The following is a 12815-nucleotide window of genomic DNA, read 5'->3' as shown; positions in this document are numbered from 1 at the left end:
TATATATATATATACGGTATATATATATATATATATATATATATATATATATATATATATATATATATATATATATATATATATATATACAGTATCTCACAAAAGTGAGTACACCCCTCACATTTTTGTAAATATTTTATTATATCTTTTCATGTGACAATACTGAAGAAATGACACTTTGCTACAATGTAAAGTAGTGAGTGTACAGCCTGTATAACAGTGTAAATTTACTGTCCCCTCAAAATAACTCAACACACAGCCATTAATGTCTAAACCGTTGGTAGCAAAAGTGAGTACACTCCTAAGTGAAAATGACCAAATTGGGCCCAAAGTGTCAATATTTTGTGTGGCCACCATTAATTTCCAGCACTTCCTTAACCCTCTTGGAAATGGAATTCATCAGAGCTTCACAGGTTGCCATTGGAGTCCTTTTCCACTCCTCCATGTAAACATCATGGAGCTGGTGGATGTTAGAGACCTTGTGCTCCTCCACCTTCTGTTTGAGGATGCCCCACAGATGCTCAATAGGGTTTAGGTCTGGAGACATGCTTGGCCAGTCCATCACCTTTACCCTCAGCTTCTTTAGCAAGGTAGTGGTCGTCTTGGAGATGTGTTTTGGGTCGTTATCATGTTAGAATATTGCCATGCGGCCCATTCTTTAGAGGGAGCGAATCATGCTCTGCTTCAGTATGTCAAAGTACATGTTGTCATTCATGGTTCCCTCAATGAACTGTAGCTCCCCAGTGCCGGCAGCACTCATGCAGGCCCAGACCATGATACTCCCACCACCATGCTTGACTGTAGGCAAGACACACTTGTCTTTGTACTCCTCACCTGGTTGCCGCCACACACGCTTGACACCATCTGAACCAAATAAATGTATCTTGGTCGCATCGAACAACAAGACATGGTTCCAGTAATCCATGTCTTTAGCCTGCTTGTTTTCAGCAAACTGTTTACGGGCTTTCTTGTGCATCATCTTTAGAAGAGGCATCCTTCTGGGACGACAGCCATGCAGACGACAGTAAATTTACACTGTTATACAGGCTGTACACTAACTACTTTACATTGTAGCAAGTGTCATTTCTTCAGTGTTGTGACATGAAAAGATATAATAAAATATTTACAAAAATGTGAGGGGCGTACTCACTTTTGTGAGATACTGTATGTGTATATATATATATATATATATATATATATATATATATATATTTATATATATATATTTATATATATATAGCAAGCAATACTGTATATATATATATATATATAAAGCGTCATTTTTGTTACTTGAGACTTAAACCATTTTTATAAACTGTCTTTCAGAAGTCTGTTTTAAATCTTTTTCCCCCCTTAACCCTAGATTAGAATCTGCATACTTTACTAAAATTATGATATCCTTTTGGACACTGATAAATTTAGTAAACTATCCCTATATTAAAATGGGAGACCATATTAGGGAAAGAATTCTCTGAACAGGAATGGAAAAAGGCGATCACCTTAGCTATGCATACCTCAAGTTTCTGTTTCAATTTGGAAACATATTTAAAAGCCTAACTCTGGTAATTGTCCCAACCATAATTCGATGTATATCCTCCTTCATCATTTAAATGTTTGTGTCAATGAAGATGCTTAGGGGACATGGAACATGTCTGCTGTAGATCTGTCACTTTGGAACCAGGTTCTCTAAAATCAAAACGATACTAAAAAAAGTAAATCAAAAGTTAAAGTTAAGGTAAAGTTTGCTCTATTCTAATCTATCAATGCATTCATTAATCATACTATAATCTAATCGCTAACTTTATTTTTTAAATTTCTTATTTATTTTTTTGTTTTTATATCACTATTTTTCGTTAGCGTTTAGAGGTTAGCTCCTCCCGATCTCTATTTCTTGAAGTTATGTCCTCTGACGTATAGAGCGGTCCCACCTTCTCTATACTAATAATCTCACAAACGTGTTCACGAAGTTCACCTAAGTCTGCATGCGCGAGTTCACAACTGCGCATGTGATAGTCGGGGGGATCCATTCTACATTGAGCTAACGGCAACGTGCGTGTAGTCAGAGAGGAAGTGTTAGACTGTTGCGCAGGCGCACTTAATAAAGTAGGCAGATGACGTGTGGTCATGGCTGCCTAACGGCCAGATTTTCAACTGGCTAATCCTAAAACGTGACCAAGTAAAAAAGTAATAATCAACAAACGGGTTGAATTTGCGGATCGGAAAATAATGAAATAAAAACGGAGAATACTGCATTTAGAAAAAGATTGGAAAAAAAGCATGAATGAAACTCCTATTGAATTCTAATAAAGAATTTGATTTAGGATCAGCGTAAAGATAACTTTACCTTCACTTTAATGTTTTGGCACCTTTTTTTAAAAAAAAACAAAAAAACAAAGTCAAATAAATAAAGAATATTTTACACTTTTTTTTTTATTTTTTTACAAAGTTCATGATAATCAACATTCAAATGTAGTAATCAAATATAACATTAGAATACTCAGTATTCAAATGTCAGAACTCCATATTAGAATGGTAACTATTAAAAAAAATATATGATAGAGTTAAAGTGATGGTAAACCCAATTGTATAACAAACCCTAGGATTTACCATCACTAAAAATAAACATGAGTTTCACTCATTGCTTCGTAAATAACAGCGTAACACACACCCATGCTGTGCCGTGTGCTGCCGGAGGCGCTGTGTTATTGATCTACTTTCCTAACAGATAGGGTAAGTGTAACGCTGTTTTTTACATAACAATGAGAGAAACTCATGTTTATTTTTAGTGATGGTAAATCCTAGCATTTGTTATACATTTGGATTTACCATCACTTTGAAGAGACCTGAAACCACAAATTTTTCTTTCATGTTTTAAACAGATTATGCAATTTTAAACAATATTACAATTTTCGTCTGTTATATATTATTAGCTTAATTTTCTTGGTATCCTTTATTGAATGAGCAGCAATACACTACTAGGATCTAACTGAACACATTGGTTGAGACCATAACAAGAGGCCTTTATGTGCAGCCAGCAATCAGCATCTAGTTCTTTAATATTGAATATTCTTTGAAGTAATATTGTATCTATTTGTTTTCCCTTCTGCAATGAGTTTTTTCCTACATGAATGCATGTGTACAGTAAATCATACAGTACAGCCATTTTGTTTGTTTCTTTGAGATATTTAGTAAATAAAATAAAAAGTGATAACATTGTTTGCCCTACGCATATGGCTACAGATATTTTCTTCTCCTTTCAGATTGGTATCACCATCCTCCTTTGTTTACGGGGAGTCAGTGGAGGCATCCAACTTTATTCGTCTTCAGGATTTGGAGTGTCATTTTCAGCCCTTAAATTTCACATTTCAGGTGTGGCACCTTTGTTTTTTTTCATACCTTTTAAAAGTGAATGTAAATTTTGATGCTAAAGTGCCCGGTTTTTAAAAATTCAATTAAAAACAGGGACACTTTAATTCATCAAAATTTACATTTCACTTGTGTTGTGAAAAAAAACTTACCTTTTAATCTTGACAGCAGCTCCAGCTTCCTCCACCCGTCACAAAGCCTCTTCCTGGGTCTAAAATGAGGAATCCGGCTTCCTCCAATCACGGCGTTGAATCAGACATTGATTCCCCCGGGGGGGAAGCTGTGATTGGAGGATGACCGATCCATCATTTCTGACATCAGAAATTGCTTGCGACGACCGGAGGAAGCTGGAGCTGCTGTCAAGTTTAAAAGGTAAGTATTTTTTGAAATGTAAATTTTGATGAATTAAAGTGCCCCTGTTTTTAATTGAATTTTTAAAAACCAGGCACTTTAGAATCAAAATTTACACTCACTTTAAAGTTGATTGTGACTTGTGACTTGATTTTCTCTTTATACTCACACAAGCTATTAAAAATGTAAAGAAAAGTAACACAATACACATACCATTGAATATAATGCTTATAGCAATGAATATATTTTTAAAGATTTTATATTTTGTTACATTTTTTTATTTGAATTTTTGTTTAGATAAATAACCCAGTAAGTGCATGCTGAAAATGGAAAGGACATTTTGGAATGTTATTTTTGTTTGTAATCAAACAGTAGCAACTAGCAACCACAGGAATTTCTTCCCAGTATTGTAGGAACATATAAATATTTTTGGATGTGGATTTCCAAAAAGGGGCCATGTTATGTTTTAAATGAAAATATATTCTGCACAGGCATTCATATAATTTGAAGATTTTGCTATATGTTAATTTGTAAAGTTTCATATGTGTTCTGCTAGCAAACTTAACTACCACAATCACTTAGTATAATTATTAACACTTTTTGCTAACCATGTAGTCTCTAAACAATGGCCGACCCACAAATATTGAAGGTTTTACGCTAAAGAAGAATATACATATTTGTTTCCGTCTCCCTTTGTATCATTTTAAGTGGGAATGTGCAATTTTACTACTAGAGACCCTGAAATACTATGTGTTTAACCCCCACAAAATGCTGCATACACTCCGGACCAGCAGCTCTCTGTGGTTGCCAAGTGTTACCATAGAGTGCCTGGTTAGCAAGGTCTTGTTCTTTCCTTAGTGTGGGGTTGTTTTATTGTGCCCGGTTTTTAGCACAGTCCTTAAAGGGACTTGAAACCTAAAGTTTTTCTTTCATGATTTAGAAAGAGCATGCAATTTTAAACAACTTTCTTATTTACTTCTATTATCTAATGTGCTTAATTCTCTTGATGTCCTTTGCTGAAAAGCATATCTAGATAGGCTCAGTAGCTGCTGTTTGGTAGTTGCACATAGATGCCTCGTGTGATTGACTCACCCATGTGCATTGCTATTTCTTCAACACAAGATATCTAATGACTGAAGAAAATAAGATAATAGAAGTAAATTGGAATGTTGTTTAAAATTGTATTCTCTATCTGAATCATGAAAGAAAAATTTGGGGTTTAATGTCCCTTTAATGCAAGGTTAGCGCAGGGTGCTATATGCTCTGTTCTTTCTGGTCTTTCTCTATCTGATGTCACACTTTTATTGGCCTCAGTCTGTGTTTGATTTTGGCACCCATTTTCCATTCATTCACTATTTAACGGACATTTTTCTGTTTAGCAGTGTAATGTACTGTATATAGTTTCACTAGGTGCATTTATTTAATGTGTATAGTCCCAGTTTGACCCTTTGCTTGAATTTTTACCTCACTACTGTTTGCCGATTTTGGGCTCGTGTCCATTGAGCAGTAAAAAATGGAGCCATAATCTACCGAAGTTTCCGGCAGGCAGCTAAAAGTACCTTGTTTCCATTGAAATATTTTGCGGATTGCGTGCAGTCGCCCTTTTTGTGTAGGTGTAAGTTAGCGTTGTGTTAACGCTTCCATCTGACGCCGGATTTCTTGAGAATTAATTGCTATGTTAACCTGACCTTACACTATGAGACTCGATCACATATACGGCGCGTATATTTTACGCTCATAAACTAACATAAATGGAACCGGCGTCCCAAATGGGTATCACATATTCAGCGCAAGGAATTACGCTCTAAAAATGGAGACATTTTACTCCATTGTCACCTCGCTACACATAGGCAGGCACAGCAAGCCTTGCGCTGAGTATATGAGCACCGTAACTCCCTAAAAGCAAACACCTAACGCATGCGCAATATGTACCTCTCAACCACTATCCCCCCACCGTAATAACTAATAAATGTATTAACCCCTAATCCACCAACCCCCATATTGCAAAGTATCTATTAAAGTTATTAACCCTTAATCCGCCACCCACCCACACTGCAAAGTATCTAATTATACACTATTAACCCCTAATCCGCCACCCCCACACAACGCAAAAAGTTCCTATTTAACCTATTAACCTCTAAACTGCCATCCCCCCACAATGCAAAGTACCTATTTAACCTATTAACCCCTAAACTGCCACCCCCTACAACGCAAAGTACTTATTTAAACTATTAACCCCTAAACCACCATCCCCTCACAACGCAAAGTATTAATCTAATCACTAAGCCCCCTAACCTAACACCCCCTAAATTAACCCAATTACATAAAATAAAAAAAGTCTTTTACTAATAAATCAATTAAAAATTTAAAAATCAAAAATCCTAATTTAAAATTAAAATAAAAAATACTATCATTACATAAAAAATAAAACCTAAGAGTACATTTAAATACAAAATCTAAGATTACATAAAATAAAAAAATCTAAGATTACAAAAAATTAAGGCCTAGATTTGGAGTTTTGCGGTAGCCGTCAAAACCAGCGTTAGAGGCTCCTAACGCTGGTTTTAGGCTACCGCCGGTATTTGGAGTCAGTCAGGAAAGGGTCTAACGCTCACTTTTCAGCCGCGACTTTTCCATACCGCAGATCCCCTTACGTCAATTGCGTATCCTATCTTTTCAATGGGATCTTCCTAACTCGTGTCTGAAGTGAGCGTTAGAATTCTAACGACAAAACTCCAGCCGCAGAAAAAAGTCAGTAGTTAAGAGCTTTCTGGGCTAACGCCGGTTCATAAAGCTCTTAACTACTGTACTCTAAAGTACACTAACACCCATAAACTACCTATGTACCCCTAAACCGAGGTCCCCCCACATCGCTGCCACTCGATTAAATTTTTTTAACCCCTAATCTGCCGACCGCCACCTACGTTATACTTATGTACCCCTAATCTGCTGCCCCTAACACCGCCGACCCCTATATTATGTTTATTAACCCCTAACCTGCCCCCCACAACGTCGCCGCCAGCTACCTACAATTATTAACCCCTAATCTGCCGACCGCAAAGAGCCGCCACCTACATTATAGCTATGTACCCCTAATCTGCTGCCCCTAACACCGCCGACCCCTATATTATATTTATTAACCCCTAATCTGCCCCCCTCAACGTCGCCTCCACCTGCCTACACTTATTAACCCCTAATCTGCCGACCGAATTTCGCCGCTATTCTAATAAATGGATTAACCCCTAAAGCTAAGTCTAACCCTAACACTAACACCCCCCTAAGTTAAATATAATTTAAATCTAACGAAATAAATTAAATCTTATTAAATAAATTATTCCTATTTAAAGCTAAATACTTACCTGTAAAATAAATCCTAATATAGCTACAATATAAATTATAATTATATTGTAGCTATTTTAGGATTAATATTTATTTTACAGGCAACTTTGTAATTATTTTAACCAGGTACAATAGCTATTAAATAGTTATTAACTATTTAATAGCTACCTAGTTAAAATAATTACAAAATTACCTGTAAAATAAATCCTAACCTAAGTTACAATTAAACCTAACACTACACTATCAATAAATTAATTAAATAAAATACCTACAATTACCTACAATTAAACCTAACACTACACTATCAATACATTAATTAAATACAATATCTACAAATAAATACAATTAAATAAACTAACTAAAGTACAAAAAATAAAAAAGAACTAAGTTACAAAAAATAAAAAAATATTTACAAACATCAGAAAAATATTACAACAATTTTAAACTAATTACACCTACTCTAAGCCCCCTAATAAAATAACAAAGACCCCCAAAATAAAAAAATGCCCTACCCTATTCTAAATTACTAAAGTTCAAAGCTCTTTTACCTTACCAGCCCTGAACAGGGCCCTTTGCGGGGCATGCCCCAAAGAATTCAGCTCTTTTGCCTGTAAAAAAAACACATACAATACCCCCCCCCAACATTACAACCCACCACCCACATACCCCTAATCTAACCCAAACCCCCCTTAAATAAACCTAACACTAAGCCCCTGAAGATCTTCCTACCTTGTCTTCACCTCACCGGGTATCACACCGATCCGTCCTGGCTCCGATATCTTCATCCAACCCAAGAGGGGGCTAGACATCCATCATCCTACGGCTGAAGAAGTCCAGAAGAGGCTCCAAAGTCTTCATCCTATCCGGGAAGAAGAGTAGATCCGGACCGGCAACCATCTTCTTCCAAGCGGCATCTTCTATTTTCATCCGATGAGGACCGGCTCCATCTTGAAGACCTCCACCGCGGACCCATCTTCTTCTTCCGACGACTTCCCGACTAATGACGGTTCCTTTAAGGGACGTCATCCAAGATGGCGTCCCTCGAATTCCGATTGGCTGATAGGATTCTATCAGCCAATCGGAATTAAGGTAGGAAAATTCTGATTGGCTGATGGAATCAGCCAATCAGAATCAAGTTCAATCCGATTGGCTGATCCGATCAGCCAATCAGATTGAGCTCGCATTCTGTTGGCTGATTGGAACAGCCAATAGTATGTGAGCTCAATCTGATTGGCTGATTGAATCAGCCAATCGGATTGAACTTGATTCTGATTGGCTGATTCCATCAGCCAATCAGAATTTTCCTACCTTAATTCCGATTGGCTGATAGAATCCTATCAGCCAATCGAAATTCGAGGGACGCCATCTTGGATGACGTCCCTTAAAGGAACCGTCATTCGTCGGGAAGTCGTCGTCGGAAGAATATGGGTCCGCGGTGAAGGTCTTCAAGATGGAGCCGGTCCTCATCGGATGAAGATAGAAGATGCCGCTTGGAAGAAGATGGTTGCCAGTCCGGATCTACTCTTCTTCCTGGATAGGATGAAGACTTTGGAGCCTCTTCTGGACTTCTTCAGCCGTCGGATGATGGATGTCTAGCCCCCTCTTGGGTTGGATGAAGATATCGGAGCCAGGACGGATCGGTGTGATACCCGGTGAGGTGAAGACAAGGTAGGAAGATCTTCAGGGGCTTAGTGTTAGGTTTATTTAAGGGGGGTTTGGGTTAGATTAGGGGTATGTGGGTGGTGGGTTGTAATGTTGGGGGGGGTATTGTATGTGTTTTTTTTACAGGCAAAGGAGCTGAATTCTTTGGGGCATGCCCCGCAAAGGGCCCTGTTCAGGGCTGGTAAGGTAAAAGAGCTTTGAACTTTAGTAATTTAGAATAGGGTAGGGCATTTTTTTATTTTGGGGGTCTTTGTTATTTTATTAGGGGGCTTAGAGTAGGTGTAATTAGTTTAAAATTGTTGTAATATTTTTCTGATGTTTGTAAATATTTTTTTATTTTTTGTAACTTAGTTCTTTTTTATTTTTTGTACTTTAGTTAGTTTATTTAATTGTATTTATTTGTAGATATTGTATTTAATTCATTTATTGATAGTGTAGTGTTAGGTTTAATTGTAGGTAATTGTAGGTATTTTATTTAATTTATTTATTGATAGTGTAGTGTTAGGTTTAATTGTAACTTAGGTTTGGATTTATTTTACAGGTAAATTTGTAATTATTTTAACTATTTTAGCTATTAAATAGTTCTTAACTATTTAATAGCTATTGTACCTGGTTAAAATAATTACAAAGTTGCCTGTAAAATAAATATTAATCCTAAAATAGCTACAATATAATTATTCGTTATATTGTAGCTATATTAGGATTTATTTTACAGGTAAGTATTTAGCTTTAAATAGGAATAATTTATTTAATAAGAGTTAATTTATTTCGTTAGATTTAAATTATATTTAACTTAGGGGGGTGTTAGTGTTAGGGTTAGACTTAGCTTTAGGGGTTAATACATTTATTAGAATAGCGGTGAGCTCCAGTCGGCAGATTAGGGGTTAATGTTTGAAGTTAGGTGTCGGCGATGTTAGGGAGGGCAGATTAGGGGTTAATACTATTTATTATAGGGTTAGTGAGGCGGATTAGGGGTTAATAACTTTATTGTAATAGCGGTGCGGTCCGGTCGGCAGATTAGGGGTTAATAAGTGTAGTTAGGTGGAGGCGACGTTGTGGGGGGCAGATTAGGGGTTAATAAATATAATATAGGGGTCGGCGATGTTAGGGCAGCAGATTAGGGGTACATAGGGATAATGTAAGTAGCGGCGGTTTACGGAGCGGCAGATTAGGGGTTAATAATAATATGCAGGGGTCAGCGATAGCGGGGGCGGCAGATTAGGGGTTAATAAGTGTAAGGTTTGGGGTGTTTAGACTCGGGGTTCATGTTAGGGTGTTAGGTGCAGACGTAGGAAGTGTTTCCCCATAGCAAACAATGGGGCTGCGTTAGGAGCTGAACGCGGCTTTTTTGCAGGTGTTAGGTTTTTTTTCAGCTCAAACAGCCCCATTGTTTTCTATGGGGGAATCGTGCACGAGCACGTTTTTTAAGCTGGCCGCTTCCGTAAGAAACTCTGGTATCGAGAGTTGCAGTGGCGTTAAATATGCCTCTACGCTCCCTTTTTGGAGCCTAACGCAGCCATTCTGTGGACTCTCAATACCAGAGTTATTTTAAAGGTGCGGCCAGAAAAAAGCCAGCGTTAGCTACGCGGGTCGTTACCGACAAAACTCTAAATCTAGCCGTAACAAAATTATCCAAAATATTTTTTTTGAAACCTAATCTATTACCCCTATAAAAACAAAAGGGCTATTGGTAGTTTAATAGTTTAAATAGGTAGATTGCGTTGTGTGGGGGGGGGGGGGCGGTTTAGAGGTTAATACATTTTTTATTATTAGTTGCGATGTGGGGGATGGCGGTTTAGAGGTTAATACATTTTTTTTATTAGTTGCAATGTGGGGGAATGGCGGATATAGGGGTTTTGACGTGTCGGGTTTATTTTTGGGAGGCAGGTTAAATTTCAATGGGAACTAGGGAGCAAAAGCTAATTTTTCCTCTTTTACACCTAGTTGAGCTGGGTGTAATTTTTGTTAATGTATCGACAGCCTCCGACAGTGTATTAATGGTTTGCGCTGTCATTGGAAACCTGGTATTGTTTATAGATTAGCGGCTTCTAATACTTTCTATGGGACGCAAAAATGTTTTCAGCAGCCAGAGTCCGGTTGCCAAAATTGAGGTATAATGGGCCATTGGAAGCAGTCGATGAACGAAATTGCTTCTGACAGCATATTTATCCTTTTGAGAGCGCACAAATTCTAATTATGGCTTAATGGAAACTAACACTTTTTCCTTGTTTTTGCCCCACTGTTTTGACGCTGCCTGTTCCTGACTATTTTTTTTTATTTATTTTTTTTGTGTAATATATTTATTGAATTTATAAACATTTAAATATATATATATATATATATATATATATATATATATATATATATATATATATATATATATATATATATATATATATATATATATATATACAAGGATTATACACAAGTTGCAAATACATCAAAATGAATAAAGAAAATGGAGTAAAAAAGAGAGAAAAGGAAAAAAAGAAGAAAGGAGAAATGATAATTGAGGGGAAACATAATTTCCCAAATAATGACACAATAATACAAGTCCACAGCATTAAAGGGACACTGAACCCAATTTTTTTCTTTCATGTTTCAGATAGAGCTTGCAATTTTAAGCAACTTTCTAATTTACTCCTATTATCAATTTTTTTCATTCTTTTGCTATCTTTATTTGAAAAGCAACAATGTAAGTTTAGAAGCCGGCCCATTTTTGGTTCACAACATGGGTTGTTCCTGCTGATTGGTTGCCAAATGTCAGCCACCATTAAACAAGTGTTGTCCAGGGTCTGAACCAAAAAATTGTCTGGCTCCTTAGCTTAGATGACTTCTTTTTCAAATAAAGATAGCAAGAGAATGAAGAAAAATTGATAATAAGAGTAAATTAGAAAGTTGCTTAAAATTGCATGCTCTGAATCAGGAAAGAAAAAATGTGGGTTTAGTATCCCTTTAACTAATACAGCATACCTAAAAAGGTAATGCTTATTAATCCAATATAATAGATCAACTGTAGAAACTAGGCGAGGCCATATTTAGTTCTACATATATCTGATGGTATTTTGGTACAATATATATTTATACCTATATATATATATATATATATATATATATATATATATATATATATATATATATAAATATATATATATATATATATATATATAAATATATATATATATATATATATATATATATATATATATATATATATATATACATGATTACATGTAGGTATAGATATATACAGATATATGTATAGGAATATCTATTTATAAATATTTAGAACATATTCTGCGCTATGTGCGTAACATTGGAATGTCAAATATGTACAGTAAATATATAGTTAAAACCTTTGTTAAATATAAATATTGCATAAATATGATTTCCATCTAAAGGGGAGGAGAGTCCACAGCTTCATTCATTACTTGTGGGAATTAAGAACCTGGCCACCAGGAGGAGGCAAATACACCCCAGCCAAAGACTTAAATACCTCCCCCACTCCCCTCATCCCCCAGTCATTTTTTGCCTTTCGTCACAGGAGGTTGGCAGAGAAGTGTTGGAAAATTCTGAGTAGTCTCTTATGGAGGGTAGTACTCTTCGGAATGGGACTGGAGTTTTAAGTAGTCCTGTCAGCCTCTCAGTGAGAGCATGGGTAAAAGTTAGAGTCCGGAGATGCAGGTAGAGTCTTTCTGCAAAACCATCCAGACTCATTTTAACAGCTCCATAAGCAATCAGTGTTGATGAGTTCTGCTGCCTGTTTCCTACACTCAAGTCCATGTCAGGAGCGATGCTACTACACTGTCACACTTGAGAGGCCGTGTTCTTGTTCCACGGCATAGATTCTGGTAACATTGTTTCATTTTTTATACACATAATAAGAAAGCAGGAAGACAGGGTCACAGTGTGATACCTTTTATCTTTATAGAATCAAGGGTTAATATCCCTGGAAGAGGGATTATTGAACAGGGGTGGGGGTTGTACATAATGTTGTTTATTGTGTCATTGCTGCGATATGTGTGAGATGAGGCTCTGGCAATGGGTGGACTTCAGGTTCATTTCCGGGAATATTTGAACTGTTGATTTGGCGTGTT

At 36.5% G+C, this 12815-nt stretch overlaps 1 protein-coding gene across 1 annotated transcript in view; it reads left to right on the top strand.

Annotated features, from left to right (window-relative positions):
• ITGA9 (integrin subunit alpha 9) overlaps positions 1 to 12815 on the top strand; it is an 838607-nt gene that overhangs the window by 643465 nt on the left and 182327 nt on the right. The window contains exon 22 of the mRNA XM_053714443.1: positions 3261 to 3369. Coding sequence (XP_053570418.1) covers positions 3261 to 3369 — 109 coding nt within the window. The remainder of the gene's footprint in view (positions 1 to 3260; positions 3370 to 12815) is intronic.

The sequence above is a fragment of the Bombina bombina genome, chromosome 5, assembly GCF_027579735.1.
Source record: "Bombina bombina isolate aBomBom1 chromosome 5, aBomBom1.pri, whole genome shotgun sequence".
NCBI classification, from domain to species: domain Eukaryota; kingdom Metazoa; phylum Chordata; class Amphibia; order Anura; family Bombinatoridae; genus Bombina; species Bombina bombina.
This window is presented reverse-complemented; position numbering and strand designations above follow the sequence as displayed.